Source organism: Dermacentor variabilis, chromosome 2, assembly GCF_050947875.1.
Source record: "Dermacentor variabilis isolate Ectoservices chromosome 2, ASM5094787v1, whole genome shotgun sequence".
Classification (NCBI taxonomy): Eukaryota; Metazoa; Arthropoda; class Arachnida; order Ixodida; family Ixodidae; genus Dermacentor; species Dermacentor variabilis.
Genome location: NC_134569.1, coordinates 75796152 through 75813852, shown reverse-complemented (window position 1 = coordinate 75813852; position 17701 = coordinate 75796152). Strand labels below are relative to the sequence as shown.

The following is a 17701-nucleotide window of genomic DNA, read 5'->3' as shown; positions in this document are numbered from 1 at the left end:
CTTTTTGTACATGATACGCGATACAAGGTGCAAAAGTGTGATCATTTCCAACCTTAACGATTCGTCAAAAAACTAATTGAACGGTAACACTTATTTTTATTTAGCAGCAGTAAGTTCAGTCCGCTCTGAAGCGCAATTATTATAACATGGAGGAATTTCCTTCTTGATACGGTACTTCATGTTATGAGATGCTAGGAGAATCTATAGAGTTTCCTTCCTCCATGATCTATAGCATCCATGTTAAAGGCATTACAATGATAAAACTACAGTGCACTGTAGAATATTCTAGTACACATTCTAGGCACTGTAACTGTAGATAAAACCATATGGATAAAACCCTTGCGAGCGTTGCTCTAAACGGCCTCCAGGGGGCTACGACAATCACGATGGCGTCGACTGAGATGGCTGCATTGTATGCGACAGATGAGAAAGGTATTCTTGCTTTGCATTCATTGTGCATGCTTGCAAGCTTTGTGTGCGGTAATTATATCTATGCTATAATATCACTCTACCGATTAATCTAAGGCTTTAACATACGGGAATCACCGATCGGTTTTTGTTTTGTTTTTTATTCGTGCGGGCACACGACGTGTGCGTACCCGGCGTTTTGCCTAGGACGGCGATTTTTTTTTCTTTTTGGGTGAAGTATTTACTTTTTTTATTTCAAAAAATGTTGCAGCATTGGGTGTGCAAAAAAAAAAAAAATTTCAACGTTATCGAGATTGGTGCCCCGGAGGAGAGCCTGTGCCTTCGCTGCGAAGCCATGCTTTTTTTTTTTCCCCCAAGCGAGTGCCAGCGCAAATCAAACCTCTCATGGCATGGACAGTTGGCCTCATGCATGCAGCGAATAATTGACCTCCGAGAGAGCCGAATAATTGCTCTCGAAATTTCTGACTGGGAAAGCACATGTTCGTGTATTCTCTTTGCTTCGCCACAATGCACTAAATTTTTGCAGTACGACTATTAAAGCACGTTTCGGTGTCAGTGCGGTGGTTTCAAAAATAACCGTGGAAATATTTGCGAAGGGGCAGGTCTGCATGCGACTGGCCAAAAATAAGCGCTTCCTCCTCATATTCGGCAAAGCGAGGCGACTCGGTTATGACCTCTCGCAGACACGAGTTTGGGCCCGCTGTGCCTGTTTCGTCGAGTTTAGTGTTCACCAAGAGTGTCCAAAAGACGTAGAATATACTTCACAGAAATGTATTTTGCATTCTTGGAAATGCTGTGCAAACAACCTTCCCACTTTTTTTGCTGCATTCATATCTATCATAGAGCACCTCGTCGTTATCATACGCAAAGTTGATAAATGGTATTTAAATGTGCTACCCTCTACTAGTGGTTCACTCGTCATAGTGATAAATGAGTGTGCATAAGGCACTTAGAGGTTGTCTTATCTTTAGCAAATTACGAACTCTTGAAAAAAATGGGCATACGAGATATGAACATAGGCTGTGGAAGTAGTTGCCAAGTATTTTCATTGTTTTCTGTGCTCTATAGAGGGAGTCATCACTGTAATTGCTTTCTAATTGCCAAACACACCTTGCAGGCTCCTATATACCAGCAACACAAAGACCTGATGGAACTTGGCGCAAGGCACGACGTGTCAAAGATGGCTACGTGCCCCAGGAAGAAGTTCCCCTGTGAGTTCAATTAAAACACAGCATTTTATAAAGCTTATGAAAGACAAATGTGCACTACACTATTAAATGTTGGTTCCTGGGACCTCTGAACTGTTTAAAATGCCCTTATTACCACTTATGTATAGTGACAATAACAATTTGCACAATGAAAGCTGTCATTACTCTATTACTCTGCTTGCATTAGCATAATTTAAAATGTTTGTGGAAGAATGTAAATGAAAACATCAATTTCCATGTAGCTACTCGATAGTGCTCTGAGCAAAGTACATTGAGCAAATATTATTGTTTGCAATAAAAGTATATAGTGTTTACAGGTGCTAGCCAGTTAATTAGATTACCAGGCACTTTTATGGTGCATGCAACCAGATTTTTTTAACAATGGCCACCGTTACCCTTGGCCTGGTTCAGTACATGTGTAGTGACATTTTGGAATTCTCACAGAAGTACCGACAGGCATGCATGGATGAACACTTGCGCAGGTTTTCACATCACCGTGTATGGTCTTGTTTGTTGAACAAATTTAGAATGTGTGCCAGTGAAGTTTGCCCTGCTTGGATTGCAATTTTCATAACCAAGATTCACGCATAGATCCAGGCTTTTTTCAAGGGGGGTCCGAGTTTGAGATGGTGATTGATGATAATGACTGCACAGATTATTATGATCAATAATAATAATGAATTTGCATCGCAGGTGAGCGTTCTAACGTTTCTTTTTTAAAGAAGCATTGGCATTCAAGCATGTCACTATACTTCTGTGCTGGCCCCAATGGAACCGATTGCCTGAAGCATATAGAGACTGCAATATTGTAGCTCTATATCACTTTTGACTGGATGTAAAAGTAACAAAAATATTCAAAAGTATGCATGCCGGCTGTGTTCGTCCCGATAGTGAAGGGGCAGTACTTAATATAGTCAAACAGGATTTATACTATGTTTTGTGTGGCTTGGCGGGGAGAGCAGAGTCCAACATCCGTGCCAGCTTTCTTTACCACAAGGTTTTTGTGTGCTGGCAGGTTCTCTTCATTAATCATTAAGTCTTTCTTGTCTCTCCAGAGCAAATGAGCAGTAACAGCTGAGAAGAAGGGCAAGAGTTTGTCATGTGCTGTAGGCCTGGTGCTGCGCGCACAAATATTTAGGTGGGGGGAGTCAGGACATCCAGACATCCATCATGAACCTGCACGTGCCAAGGATTATTATATCAAAATGCATGGAGCAGATAACCTTTACTGTATTAGCTGCATGTTTACTGGCTGCACACATTTTTCAACAGTGCACCTGTTAAGAAACTATGGTAGTTGTAGATGCAACAATTGTGTGTAACCTGTTTATGTTGGTAGGTTGCAAGTTTGGCTATGTGTGTAGTTTACCTGGAAAGAAAGACTATATTCTTGTATAAGTATGTTGCTTTTGTTGGCATTGTGCAGGTATGAGAGCAAAGGAAAATTGTGGGCCAAGAGCCAGTCCGGGACCAAGTATCCTGTTGGGCTGTCAAAAGCAGAGATTGAAGAGTATGAAGCTAAACAAGCGGCACAGCAGCAGCCAGAAGCAGCCAAAAAGAAGAAGAAGAAAAAGAAGACTGCTGGCAAATGTGCCGAGGCTTCTGAAGCCGCCGTGGAGCAACTGGCGACATCTCTGGAGTCGCAGGTCAAGTTAGAAGAGCCAACGCATCCACCATCTGCTTGCGCTGACCCTGCCAAGAAACTGCGCAACTTGCGCAAGAAGCTGCGAGACATAGAGCAGCTGAAGAGGAGGATAGAGTCTGGCGACCTAGCCAACCCTGAACCTGAGCAACTTGAGAAAGTAGCACGCCAGGGCGAGATAGAGGCACAGATAGAGGAGCTTGAGCTTGACGGCATTGAATGAGAAGTTTGCTGAAAAGGTCGGCAGCTCAGCACACGCCCGAATGTGCGCCAGTGGCATGTCCAGCTTTGCTGCCCTTACCGCACCACCTCCGGAGACTGCTGCAGCAGCACCCCATACCAGTGAAGCTGTGCCGAGATGCCATTGGCTGCGCTTGTGTGTCCTTCCCATGAAAGGTGTGCTGCCCAACGGGACACAGTTCTGGATGCTGTGGCTTCTGTCCAGGCAGACCTCGCCAGCCACCCATTTTCAGTCATTGTGCCGATTTGTCCCTGAACCACTTCAACCATGATGCATTTGAAAGGTTTCCATGCAGATGCCCGACCTCATAATCACACTTGCACTCTCCCATATGATGGCTCTCTTCTTGTCCCTGTCAAGGCAAGCCGGAAGCAGCTACCTCGTTATTTAATCTTCGTGAAACTCGAGTGAACTTCATATTTGGCCCAGGCCATGAGTTTTGGGAACTGGTCACAATGTGATCTGTGTGCAGGACTGCATTTTCAGCCGAAGTTTTTATGGTCTTCAGCATGACAACCTATATGAATGTCAGTCTGGTCGAAACAAAGGGATGAAATATTGTGGAAAGATCACATCTGTGCTGATTGCATAACACCATGCTGCAAGATGGCCCTAAGTCTGAGACACATATCCTTTCATAATCATGCACTTCATAAGAGACTATCACAAAAAAACTGAGAATGCAAAATTTTCACATAATTTTTATTGTGCCATCTGCTCACAAAGAGCTGACTGTTTAGTCAGGTAGATGTCCACAAGCTCATTGTCGGTTTGGGAAAGGTGACTGGTTGACAAGCTCTAAAAGAAACCATGCAAGACACAAGAGGTTAGTTGCTGCAGTTTCTGGACATTTTACGAGCCTCGAGATGTGACATTTTGGCAGGTTGATATACTGGGCTATGTCTAGCAAAAAAAAAAAAAAAAAAGAGTAGGCCCGCATGTAATGAAAAAAAAAAAAAAAGAAAAGTGTTTCAACAGAACATTAAAATGAGTTAACAAAACATTTTGCACTGTGATGTGATTTCTTAAAGGCAGCAAGAGGGAAACAAAAGAGCCTTCCCAGCTTTCCAGGTGCAAGCAAAACTGATGGAATGTAAAGATATATCCACACTAAAAAGAAAAAAGCTGTGCTAATCATTACACTCACTGTGTTGTTTGACCCAAAATAAAAATCCAGTGGAAAGCTATGGCGAACGTACAGAATAGAAGTAAGTTTTCACAATTGTGCTACATATCTATCCATGCCCCTGCATAAATGAGAGAAATGCAGATTCTGATGAATGTATGATTGACTGGGAACACATCAGCATAATTTGAAAAATAAGTTGGCAGTTCCCAACAAGGCTAACACTAAAATCAGGCGCAATAATTTGAAGATCCACTTCTGCAATGCCAACTGATAACCAAAGCTGCCATAAATGTGAGAGTTTGATTTCCCTACAAAAACAAGATGTAGCAAGAATATAGGGCATTTTTGGTAGATATCCATTTAAACTGTCCCAAGCAAGCTTGCAAACGGCACAGTGTTGCAGCAAATTATGTGAAAAGTATTTCTGAAGTCTTGCCACACCTACAAACACTTTCAAGTCTTTGAAAAGTTTAGTTACAGGAGGTTAATCTTAAACATAAAATGACATCAAGGGCGACTTCAATACGGCAGTGCTGAAATTGCACAGTTTTCCTATAATTCCATCACCTCACAAAGACACATGTACACATGCTTAAGAGAAGATCATAGAATACTTAACCAAGAACACTAATTTGCACAACTTCAAGTAGCACAAGTGGTGAAGTGGCGGGAATACACCAGCACCTTCATGATCACTGACTGCATATGTAGAATGGCAATATGGGCGAGACATTGCAACAAATGTTTTTCTCTCTACAAACAGCTATACTGTGCAATACATGCCATGCCACATTGTGTTTTTCAGCTGAGCACCAATCCCTCTTTTAACTATTTTAACTTGACTGAAACAGTCCACGACATGAGCGCTGCTGCTCCTGCCTAAGTCAAATAATGGTCTTTGATGTATGTACTATAACTTTGAAAGTGCAGTACCCTAGCTTAGACTTGATATGGCTTGCAGTGTCCTACTGCAAAAGCATTTAAAGCTTGATATTGGTTATCTGTCTGTCCATTCTTTCCATTTAGCCACCGTCATCTGGCTGCCTTTCACCACACAAAATTTTGCATGTTTCATTGATGTAGTCTTCTTGTGTCATTTTTGTGTCAGAATGTCATTGTAAACTTTTGCAGTTAATTTTAACGGCAGGGGACATGGGAGGAGGGGGTATCTTCTCAAGCCTACTCCTATTGTAGAATATTTTAATGCAAGAGGATTCTTTGCCAAACCCCACCCACTTGGGCTTGACTGGGCAGCTGAGTGCCTAGAAACTATGACCATTTAAAAAATAATTTGAGAAAATTTAGTCCTCTGTGAAAAATGAAACTTGGATCTGCAGCATGATGAGTAACCGTCCTTGGCGTCAGGTTAACACTCAACAAGGGGCACAGAATTTTACGTATTGCACTTCAGCATGCATCATCCCATGATTGCTCTCTTGGGGCACAACAGATAAAGTGAACAATGATGTAAGAGATGTTGAATCAACTGTATATGGGTGTTTTGCAAATGCTCTTGCATAACTTCATCATAGATGGGTTTCCCCGTAATTTTTTTTCCACTGCCTTCTGATCTCGAGGTCTAAGTGAATTTGTCGTGGTACAAGCACAATGTGCTTGTTGACATACTTTCCCTTCAGCCCGTAAAGGACTCGATGATGCTACCAATGCGCCAATTGCGCCAAGAGGCAAACTCAGCTACATCCTGCTACATTTCAGAAAAATGTGAGAAATCTGAGTCTGCTCTGCTCCGAAATGGGCTGGGCCAGTAGCAACACTGAAGACTACTACCAGCATGCTTTGCAGCATAGTGACATCAGTCTATTGCCACAAAAGGTTATAAGAGGCTTAAGACCAGAAAACCTTAACACAAAAAAATTGAGTGCATCCCACTTGCCGGAGGAAGAACTTCGTCTTCTAGGAAGATGTGGAGGAAGAATTTCTTGTCTATTGAGGTCTTTTTCACAGTGAAGCTGTTAAAGGGAGTTCCACAACACTTTTTGTACAGTGGCGAAGGCTGGTGTACAACAGCCTGGTCGATGTCAAATGTAAATGCAACACAACATGTGTCGGAGCCCCGAATTTACTTTTGAAGCGTATTGATCAATGATTATAAAATAAAGTTTACCGTGCATAGCTCATTTGAATTGACAACTTATACGCGCGTTTTTTGCCAGCAACCCACCATTTTTTTGTTCTCGTGCCACATTATACCGGCTCCACATTGAAAGCCAGCTAGGAGTTTGTGCAGCTGCGGCAGTGAAAGCCGTCTCCACAGTGCTGCAATGCAGACCGTGTGGGAGCCTTCACTAAGAACAGACAGCCACAACCATACTATAGCTAAATTCGAGCGAGGCTGTGAGAAGAAGCTTATACAGCCTCGCTGTCCTTGATGTAGTAGTTGTCAGATTGGCATACATCTGTTAAGGATTTTTCTTTATTGAACAAGTATGTGAGCAGCTTACCTGCTTGCACTAACTGGCATGGACGCAAATTGCACAAGTTCAGGATCCCTGCTGACCCACTAGAAAAAAAGACATTAAAATTACTTAGGGGAAAGTAAGATGGTAAGCAGTTGCAAATATCTATACGAAGCACAAGTGCTAATCACCTTTGTAAGCATACTCCAAAGCACTGGACACTGTCCGCATGTCTGCTTCAATGCTTTTTGCCCAGTTTTCAATGTCGCCAAGTTCCTGCATGCCAAATAAGCATATTAAATATTTTTAGCATAAATATGTAAGCTTGCATTAACTCTTAGGGTTACAAGTGTTTTTCTGGCATGCAACAAATTCAATTTGTAAGGAACACATTAGCGGACTTTTTAGCAGGTATTAGCAGGCTATTTGTCTATGTGTAGCAGAACGTTCAATTTCCGTTTATTTTAAAAAGGAAAAATAATACTTGTGGCAATCATTTTGATTAGAATTGGTGTCCCAAAAGCAACACTGCCTCTTCACTGATGTCATCGTCCGTTGAAGACACCCTGTAATCGACAACAAAGTCCTCTCAATCTCAGTTCATTAGAAAGAAGTTCTTGAATTTCTGCATTCAAAGAAACGCTTTGGCTTATGGCAACAGCGACGGTCAGTATGTTTTGTCATGTCATCTTTCGCATACAAGCAAAACCTACCAAAAAATTTTAGTTTAACCAACTTTTCAATAGATGGCGTAACAAGTTTTCATATTTAACGGATGCTTCACATTCACAAATTATCTCAGGCTCAGCCAGGGCTGTGCACTGGCAGCCAAACAAGTATACTCGGGCATGGCACTTAAGGCGTCCTGAACAACTAATAAACTCTTCTGAAAGAGCACTACAGTTTGTGCAGACTTGCAGCATTTTTCCATAGCAAACATAACATTGCATTGAAGCATCCTCTTGGAAATGAGAATGTGAGTGTACCATAGTTGCACAATTCTAAAGCACACCTTTTTTTAATAAAAGGTGTGTTCAAATCTGCATGCGCGTTACAATCGTAACTAATTCCACTCGAGATCAAGAATGAGACCGATTCTTACTAAAAAAAAAAGTTCAATGCAAGGTAGCTAGCCACACTAACATTGAACGGGTCGTCTAAAGAATGCGACACTCGGGGAGAGAGAGAGAGAGAGAAATTTTATTAAATGTCCATGCTGGTGTCAAGGGGAGTGGGGGCCAGGAGACTAGCGCCACTGGAGCTCCCCTTCCTCAGGCGGCGGCCAGCTGGACTGCCCAGAGTTGGTTCTCCGGGCATATGCTGAGCAGTAGAGCCTCCCACTGCTCAGGCGTGGCGATTTTAAATGTAGGGTTGGTGCTGTGTTTAACAATGTGTGTTGCTACTGGACATGCCCAGATTATGTGGTTGAAGTCAGCGCAAGCCACCCCGCACACTTTTCATTGTGGCGTGTAAACATCTGGGTAGATGCGACTGTACAGCGAGGGTGTGGGGAATGCGCATGTCTGTAATAATTGCCATATTCTTGACTGGTAACTTGGTGATTGAGTGACTTGTCAGGAGGTGGGTACTTCATTCTTGCCTTACGTTAATGCATGAGGATTTCACCATACGTAATCAGACATTGCAAGGTGGCTCTATGGTGCATGGAATGCCCTCTCGTATATTTGAAGTAGTAGCTTAGCGCGAATAAAACCACGGACACAAGGAAGACAGACAAAGACAAGTATCACAAGGACAAGGACAATGTATCCTTGTGTCCGTGGTTTTATTCGCGCTAAGCTACTACTTCAATTATGGACGACCAACTAGCCCAACAGACAACTCTTCTAGCCCTCCCGTAGACAGTGGTTGCGCGAGCCTTCAATAAGTGTGGCATTTCTAACGCATTAAATGAAACTGGAAATGACTTTCTGTGGTCGGTAGATAGCAAAAAGGAGATGTCGTTGGACTCCAATTGTGACTAATTGCTAAAATTGAGCTGTGTGCATGTCTTTGTATGTTCCATACAACACGGTATGCGTCAACTTGGGTTTTGTTACTTGATGTGCACAGTAGAATCGGCAACAAGTCATATTTTTTTTACATTTGGGTAGTAATATAACTGCACATTAAAATCGGTGGGGCGGTAGAATCATGCAAATATGGTAGATGCTTTAGTGTGAGCATTAATATAGGTAGACTGCAGAGCACATGAGCGTGCTGCCAATAATTCTTGCAGGTTGCAGATACTAGAATGATGTGCCATATGTGGTCCTTAGAAATGTGAACTTAAAATATAGTTCTCTACTTGGTTAAGTGTACTCTTCATAGTCCTGATGTTGCAGAAATAAACCAACACTATGCTATGAAACAATAATATGCATCAAAAAGTGGGCAAGACCGCAGCAGCACCGACACAATGCTTCATCGCGTCTTGTTTCTTGTACAGTTTCTTTACTGTTCACCTGGAATCTTCAACACTGGCTTTTCCTCGAGGTTCTCCGAAATGGATGCGTCCACTGACCATGAGCTGCATTTGAAGCTACAGCCTGTGCCCGCGTATGATGGTCTGCGTGTGAACTACCCTGTCACCTCCCCTTGTAACAACTTTGGTAAGTGCGATAGTAGATAGTCCTATTGTTGTGCCATATGGTTCCAATTTATATGTGACATCATCGGATGGCCCAATAGGAGCATGCTCTTAGTCAATAACGTCATCGACACAACGCTTAAAAGTCTTGGACCCAGCTTCCCTCGTCAGTGCGCAAGACCGCAGCAGCATTGACAGGATGCTTAATCGCGTCTTGTTTTTTGTGCAGGTACATTACTCTAACCATGCCCATTATTTGAGGTCAGATGATCATTGTTTGCTGCTGCTCTCTTGCCCACAGAGCTTTTTGTCTTGTTTTATGCAGGCAGTGTACTGCGCAAATTGGTTTGTCCTTAGCGGTGATGTAGAATTACATCCCGGTCTTTTGAGAAAGACCACTCGTAACACCAGTAATTCAGACGAAACTTCGTGCTCATCTGAACCAATGCCTTCTTTACTAGATGCCTGCCGCATTGTTTGTCTTCCCATTGGAGCGGAGGTTCCCGTAGTTCAGGGTAGTCGCGGAGAGCGGCTCGCTGCCGACCCACTTCCTGTTGCGGAGGAAGTGATGATTGCTAAGCTGGCGTGCGCTCGACCAATGGCTTGACGAGAGACCGCGGGTCCAGCCTCCAGGATCGCAAGAGACGCCGCTAAAATCTCAGAGGCAGGGCTGCGTGATTTAGGTTTGCAGTGGCCACCGCAGCTAGCACTCGCAGCTGACCCGGGTGGAAAGGGGGAAAGAGGAGAGGGGCAGGAACCAGCTTCTCGGCTCACGTGGCAGGCATCTAGTAAAGGAGGCATTGTCTGAACCTGATATAATGGATAATGACTCGTACAATATTTCCGGAATGCTACCCGAACTATTGGCAAGGCAGAAAATGATGGCTTGTGACATCGCTGACATCAAGGTTTTCCAGCAAACTGTTAACAAGCATTTTAACGCTCTGGAATCCCGTGTGGCTGCCCTCAAAAAAACTACCACTGATCCTAGAGTCTCGTTTGATCATTCTGGTTCTGATGTATGCTCTTTATCCCAGGCCGTTTCATAACTAATCAAAAAGAATAATGACGTTGAAAATCGCTCCAGACGCAACAACATAATTTTGCATAGAGTTGGTGAACGTAATGCTGAAAACACACACATGCTTTTGTCTCATGTATGCCAGTTTTTCACAGAGAAACTTCAAATTGAATGCCCACTCATGGAACGCTATCATGGGAGTAGCACCAAACATGAAGGTAGATCGTACCCAGTTATATAACCGAGTACTACCGAGAACAAAGTAGAAATAATAAAAATTGTCTCAACGCTTAAAGGAACAAGATTTTACATTACTGAAGATTTCTCGGTTAATGTACATCTCATTCACAAAAAGCAATGGGCAGCAACCTCTTCTTTTCGTGACCATGGAGGTTGTATTATGACCACGTTTTTATAAATGGTGTCCGCTACAGATGGAATGATACAGCTAACGCCCTAGTTGATGATTCAGGTCTTGCTGCAAACACCATAGTGAATAATTCCAGTCTTTCTGAAGGTTTGCCAAACACTCTCTCAGCTATGTTGTCTTCACATTGACATATCTGCGGCTCTTACAAGCTTACTTTCTTGAATTTGAATGCAAAAAGTCTAGTAAATAAGTTTCCGCTGGGTTCTTTCCCTAGTAGCCTCCTATGCCCCTCATTTCATTGGTGTCACCGAAACCTGGCTTCACGATCACATACATGACTCTGAAATCACTCCACCCGGCTATGTAGCTGTCCTATCAGACCGCAAAACTGGAAGGGGAGGCGGTGTCGCCCTTCTTTTTCAAATATGATTTAAAGTTTTCGGTTATCCATCCTCCAGCAGATCTTGAGTCTGTTTGGTGAAAATTGTACCTAGGCAAAAGAACAGTCTCTGTTTTCTACCATCCACCTGCCTCCTCACCTGATAACCTTTTACCCCTTCTCGCTGATTATATCAACACACACAGTTTTCATGCATCTAGCTTAATTCTAATGGGAGACTTTAACACTGGATATTCACTGGCCCTCACTATTGCATCGCAGTTATTTAGGTAGCGAACTAATTAACTTTTATTTATCTTTTGTGCTTACACAAAGTTGATAACGGAACAAGACAAAACGCACTTCTTGACCGGGTGTTTATTAGTTCAGACCTTGTTGATAAGCTGTCCAAGTGTGAAATTACTGACGGAATTTCAGATCACAAGGCAGTGTTTATATCGCTTAACTGCAGTCTGTAAACCGCGTGCCGAAATTCAAACATTTTTCGACTTTAATCGCTCTGACGACACATCTATTCTTGAAGTTTTATCAGAACGTTTCAAATCGTTTTGCACTCAGTAAACATTGTGACGTGAATACACTAGTTCGCCAATGTGAAAACATTACAAAGCTGTGTATGCAACACATTGTTCAGTTAAAAAGAAAGTAAATTGTGCCATCCCTTGGATGACAGAGAAATTTTGCAATTATCACACTGTGTTAGAAGACTGAGACGTTCAAAATGCAGTGATGACCCAGATGCAATTGCTAGATTCACATCTGCCAAAGAGGAACTAAATTTGAAAATGAATATGGCCAAAGATTTTTTCTTTCATGTCGAGCTGCCAGGATTGCTAAGAAATAATCCTTGGAAGTTCTGGCGTTCTGTCATGCCTACTACTGATTCTTCATCATCATTTACTATCAATGATGAAATTGTAACTGATCCTACACGCATCTCCAATGCGTTCAATGAATGCTTCCATTCTGTGTACACAAACGATTCTCATGTCTACCCTGCTTTTGATGATGATTCAGATTTTTCTATTTCCGACATTGCAGTTAATGTTAATGGCGTCCTTAAATTATGGGGTTTTACATGCCAAAACCACTTTCTGATTATGAGGCACACTGTAGTGGGGGACTCCGGAAATTTCGACCACCTGGGGTTTTTTAACGTGCACCTAAACCTAAGTACAAGGGTGTTTTCGCATTTCGCCCCCATCGAAATGCGGCCTCCATGGCCAGGATTCGATCCCGCGACCTCGTCCTTAGCAGCCCAACACCATAGCCACTAAGCAACCATGGCGGGTAATGGCGTCCTTAATTTGATATTAAATTTAGACACAGAAAAGTCTAGTGGCTCTGACGGTATTCCCAATTCATTTTTACTTCACTATTCACAAAGGACATCATGTTATCTTGAAATTATATTCAATAAGTCGCTAGAAACCGGAATCGTTCCTTCATCATGGAAACTTGCAAGAGTAATACCCTTGTATAAAACAGGTAACAAGACAGACATAACGAATTACAGACCAATTTCTTTAACTTCCCATTCATGCAAAATGCTGGAACATATTATTTACAAACACATAATAGATTTTCTTGAGTCAAACAACGTTCTAGCATGGCTTTAGACGTGGTTTGTACTACCACGCAGTTAACCAACTTCACCCAGGTCATTTCTTATCAATTGGATCTTGATAAACAGATTGACACTATCTTCATTGATTTTTCTAAAGCTTTCGATTCATTACTTCATTTCCACATCTTGCAAAAATTAAATGCGATACTAAAAAATTCCCGTCTGGTCGATTGGATTGCTAGTTTCCTTTCTAACTGGTCCCAATACATTGACTTTAGTTCTGCAAGGTCACCAATACTTGAAGTAGGCTCTGGAGTTCCTCAAGGATTCGTCCTGGGTCTTTTATTGTTTTTAATTTATGTCAATGACCTCCCAAAAAATGTTTCCCCCAGCATTCGTCTTTATGCTGACAATTGCGTCTTATATGACGTGACCGACTCTGCAACTAGTTATAGACGACTGGATAATTCCTTTGTCTCTTTCGGTGCTTGGTGTGAAAAATGGAAAATTAACATTAATTTTTTTTAAATGGTTGTTTTGTCCTTCACCATCCTTCACAAAAACAGCAGCACCTGTAATTACAACATATTCCTTGAATGGATCATCTTTAATCAGAGTTCAACAATACAAATACCTTGGTGTAACATTTACTCACAATCTCTCATGCACTACACACATTGACCAAACATGTTCAAAGGCCCTAAAATAACTTGGATACTTAAGTCGTACTATGCATAAGGCTCCGAAGGCAACTAAACTCTTACCCCCGTATTCAGAAATGTATCTTAACTTGAAGCCCACGCTTAACTTAATTTAAAGGACGCCTGTCGTGAACGCGCCCAAGGAAACGCTATGAGCGTCTTGGGCAAGTTCACGCGAGGCGTCATTTATATCAAGTCAAGCATGGGCTTCAAGTTAAGATGCATTTCTGAATACGGGGGTTAATGTATAAAGCTCTTGCTCGCCCTGTTATCGATTATGCCGCCACAGTCTGGTCACCCCATAACCAAAATACCATAATCAAACTAGAAGTAGTTCAGAAAAAAGCCATCCATTTCATTTTTCACGGGTATGACCGCTATTTTTCACCCTCATCTGTCATCCCTACGCTGAAACTAACATTACTTTCAGTACGTCGTGATGTGGAATCATTAAAATTTTTGCACAACATAATTAACAAGTCCCATCGTACTTCAAACACAGTAAGCATATCTTTCACCAAGCCTTCTTGCACGCATAACTTCCACGAGCTTAATCTTAACCTTTTCTATGCCCGCACAAATACTTTCAAGTACAGCTTCTTTCCCCGCACCATAGAAGTATGGAATTCCTTACATGGCTGCTTCCGTTCACTCCAGATAAGCAAATTCGAAAGTGCTCTCTATGAAAGCCAGTATGTAACTACTTAGTTTATACTTTATGTGTATGCATTTCGCTGTTTCGCTGCTTTTAAGAATCGATGAAAATGATTTTCCAGTTCTTTGACTGTCACATAAATGTTGTGTCATTGTTGATTTCACTTTATTTTTTGTTCACCACTGTTTTTATCCACTCCTGCAATAGCCCTCCTATGGGGCTACAAATAAAATAAAATAAATTATTTGGTAAGCTTTTCAAGCATAGGAAACATAAATGTCGCCTCCCTTGACATTGCTGAGCTACTTTTAAATAGGTTGCATTAATGGCTAATGGAGGTGAACGCACAGACTGGTCTAATTGTTCATTATTACACGAATATGAGTTCAAGATGGTGATCCCTTCACACAAAGTAATAGGATTGCAACGGGATTGTCCACTTTACGCACACAGTTGATTCGGTCTTCGATGCAGTAGCGCTTGGGAGTTTCTTGAATATGTCTTGTTTGCTCATACTTGGTAATTTCCTGTTCAACCCAGTGCGGCCAAAGGGGCAGATAACTTACCTTCAGCGCATGGTTGAAGTTGTCTACCAAATGGAGCCAATTGGCTGCTTGCTTGCTGAAGTTGGTGGCATTAGTATGCAGCTGTTTGGCCTCGGCATCAAGCTTCCTCTGGTTCAAGTAGGCTTGTGCCACTCTACAAATTAGTTAAGAGACGTTTGAAATTCTTAGTGAAGCCGTATGACGAATGCAGAATTCACTCGACAAATTAAATTGTTGAGAACGCTCACCCGACGTTAAGATGATCTACCATCGCCGATGTCAACGCGCTTGCAGCAGCTGTGGCTTCCTTTTTCTTTCGCTCTGCAAAATGGAAAAGCTGCGTTGTTTCATCAGGCGGAACTGACACTCGGCGATCTTTGCACACCTTGCTCTTCCCTCCTCAAGTGCTGCCGCTGTTGATGCTCCTTTAAGAGGCTTGACAGCATGTCGACTGAAACCTGAAGAACCTACTAGCTGCAAGCGAAAGACGAAATGGACAATCGGTCATACACCTCAATTAGGAATCCCGCAGCAATACTGTCGTGCGATCCACACACATGAAGGTATGATCAGGCTTGACTAACTTCATTCACTCGTTTTCGCGAGGGAGAAAACACGCTGCGTTTCACCTAATCAAATCCAACGGGCAGAGCAACGTTGGTGCAGACTCGTGTACAGTGTGGGTACCTGAAACAGCAGCGGTTGGGCTACGGACGCAGCCAACTGTGTATCCAACAAGGCGTTACATTAGCATCGTAACGATTGCTCGTCAAAGTTTGACTTTACGACCAACTAGTCATCGTTGAAACATAAAGATAGTGTGCACACAACACACAACACACACACACACACGGCCGGCACCATCCGACTACCCCGCACGGTCATGTGACATCCCCCAATCACGGCTGACGCTTCGTAGGCTCCACCTCCGCCACCATGTCATCTATTTACGTCGTACGACAAAAGGGAGCAAGCGTTCGGTTGGCTCAGCTGTTGTTGAACGTGGCTGTGCTTGCGCGAACATTTCCTGCTTGAGTGTACGATATATAATGATGCGATAAAATGATAGCGCGGTTGCCCCATCGTCGATTGAGACTCATGTGCCCTTTATCGTAACGGTAGCCGAATTATTTAGTGATTTTTTCTGTGTTCTCTTATTAACATGCCTGAGTGAACTCAGCAGAACCATGACGGTGAAGCTGGCTTTTACGCTCGTCTTCGCGTTCATTGCGACTACTACACGTCAGCAAGTAGCGGGCCAGAAAACCGACAGTTCGCTCGTTTTGCTTCAAGTGGTAAGCAGCATGTGTTCATCCATTCTGGGCGCGCAGGAGGAGTGAGTGCATTTGGCTGGCATCCAGCCGGCTTCATTTCTGAAAGGACGTTCGTTGAACTGACTGCAATCTGCTGCGCGGACCAGCAAAGCTTGATATATCGTGCTATATAAGCGCCATGGGCACATAGAACAGCGGAAAGAAACCGAAATGTGAAAGTGTGTCGGATATCAAAGGCTAGAGCTTTTTAACATCTTGTCGTTCGTCAAATCGCAGGTGTACAGACACGGGGACAGGACACCAATTAGAACCTTCAAGAACGACCCTATTCCAATCACAGCCTGGAAAGAGGGACCTGGGCAGCTGACCAAGGTGTGAATTTCATTGCTTGTAATTCGTTAACTGGATAATCGCTATCGCGACACAGTTGTAAAGAAGAGGTGTGCGTTGTTAGAAGGAAGTTATAGTTCAGTGAGACATCTCTAACAGTTTGCAGTAAGTTATTTTCATATATAGGCACGTTTTCAGGCTCAGAGAAACTGTACCTTTTACAGCTAGCAGTCAGCACACCGCGCACCAGGGCCCGCCGCCATTTAACAAACCTGGAAAAATGCTGTAACTGGAGAATCTCCACCCTGTCTCACTTACGTCATGTCTGGGCAAAGCACTAGAGCACGCGGTTTTAACATGCCTCGCCGAGCATGTAGAGGAACACCAATTATTTCCACCCACCCTCTTTGGCTTTTGGCCAGCTGTGTCTACGCAAGACATCATGTGGATGCTCAAAAGGGACATTGTGGATGCCGGAATCCTGGGGGCAATGCGCACGATCCTAAGGCTCAATGTGCACAAGGTGTTTGATAACGTCAGCCACAAGGCCATACTCAGAAACCTATTGGACATGAATGTTGGGGCATGGGCTCACAGATACATCATTGCATTTCTTTGCGACTGGACAGCCACCTTCAACATTGTAGATATTAACAGCCCTCAGATCAGTCTCGGCGCTAGGGGTACACCCCAAGGTGCAGTACTATCTCCCTTTCCTTTTCAACTGTGCAATGAGGAACCTACCCAAAGAACTTAACAAGATCCCGCTCATCTGCCTCGCTATCTATGTGGACAATGTTACCATTTGGACGAGGCAAGGCAATGCCTGGGCCGTCAAACAGGCATTGCAAACAGCAGCCGACACGGTACAAGCCTACGTGGCTGGCAGCAGCCTCAAATGCTCCTCTACCAAGTCAGAACTGTTTATTGCCGGCAAAACAACTCAGGCAATCAAAACTACACTGCAAATCGTAGTCAGTAAAGATGTAGTACCCCAGGTCGCCACCATCAGAGTACTGGGGCTCTTCCTAGAGGAAAAGAACTCGTGCAAAGAAACTATGAAGAGACTGGCAAGCACCTCTTGCCAGATAATCGGGCTGCTGCGATGTATTACTGGCCACAAATTTGGACTCCAAGAGAAAGAGGCATGCAGGCTAACCCAGGGTTACTTCATCTGCAGGA

At 43.1% G+C, this 17701-nt stretch overlaps 3 protein-coding genes across 7 annotated transcripts in view; 2 read left to right on the top strand and 1 right to left on the bottom strand.

Moving 5' to 3' along the window:
* The first annotated feature begins 329 nt into the window (after window positions 1–329).
* Pym (partner of Y14 and mago) lies at window positions 330–4533 on the top strand. Of its 2 annotated transcripts, none has more exons than XM_075680983.1 (3): window positions 330–432; window positions 1547–1640; window positions 3064–4533. In XM_075680983.1, the coding sequence occupies exons 1-3, from the start codon at window positions 387–389 to the stop codon at window positions 3500–3502; spliced, it is 579 nt and encodes a 192-aa protein (XP_075537098.1). In that variant the 5' UTR covers window positions 330–386; the 3' UTR covers window positions 3503–4533. The 2 variants fall into 2 exon arrangements, with proteins under 2 accessions (XP_075537098.1, XP_075537097.1); XM_075680982.1 differs by lacking the exon at window positions 330–432 and adding an exon at window positions 788–908.
* Window positions 4204–15774, bottom strand: Blos1 (biogenesis of lysosome-related organelles complex 1 subunit 1). 4 transcript variants are annotated; one of them, XM_075680984.1, is made up of 7 exons: window positions 15473–15774; window positions 15301–15389; window positions 15164–15236; window positions 14937–15069; window positions 7258–7342; window positions 7112–7170; window positions 4204–4318 (listed from the first exon to the last, which is right to left on the bottom strand). In XM_075680984.1, exons 2-6 carry the CDS (start codon window positions 15359–15361, stop codon window positions 7151–7153), a joined length of 372 nt encoding a protein of 123 aa, XP_075537099.1. In that variant the 5' UTR covers window positions 15362–15389; window positions 15473–15774; the 3' UTR covers window positions 4204–4318; window positions 7112–7150. The 4 variants fall into 4 exon arrangements, with proteins under 4 accessions (XP_075537099.1, XP_075537102.1, XP_075537100.1 ...); XM_075680987.1 differs by having other exon boundaries at window positions 15500–15774; XM_075680985.1 differs by having other exon boundaries at window positions 15545–15773.
* A 126-nt stretch (window positions 15775–15900) lies between these two features.
* LOC142572112 (prostatic acid phosphatase-like) overlaps window positions 15901–17701 on the top strand; it is a 46556-nt gene continuing 44755 nt past the window's right edge. Inside the window, exons 1-2 of the mRNA XM_075680981.1 lie at window positions 15901–16210; window positions 16466–16561. Coding sequence (XP_075537096.1) covers window positions 16103–16210; window positions 16466–16561 — 204 coding nt within the window. The 5' untranslated portion in view covers window positions 15901–16102. The remainder of the gene's footprint in view (window positions 16211–16465; window positions 16562–17701) is intronic.

Bases quoted from the DNA above. Each gene is read 5' to 3' on its own strand.
- Pym (XM_075680982.1), top strand. From the start codon at position 839: ATGCAGCGAATAATTGACCTCCGAGAGAGCCGAATAATTGCTCTCGAA. The intron at 909-1,546 runs GTTCGTGTATTC...CACACCTTGCAG, and splicing joins TTCTGACTGGGAAAGCACAT to GCTCCTATATACCAGCAACA. The intron at 1,641-3,063 runs GTGAGTTCAATT...GGCATTGTGCAG, and splicing joins CCCCAGGAAGAAGTTCCCCT to GTATGAGAGCAAAGGAAAAT.
- Blos1 (XM_075680984.1), bottom strand. From the start codon at position 15,361: ATGCTGTCAAGCCTCTTAAAGGAGCATCAACAGCGGCAGCACTTGAGG. The intron at 7,343-14,936 runs GTAAGTTATCTG...TTTGGCATGCAG, and splicing joins ACTTCAACCATGCGCTGAAG to GAACTTGGCGACATTGAAAA. The intron at 7,171-7,257 runs GTGATTAGCACT...CTTTTTTTCTAG, and splicing joins TTTGGAGTATGCTTACAAAG to TGGGTCAGCAGGGATCCTGA.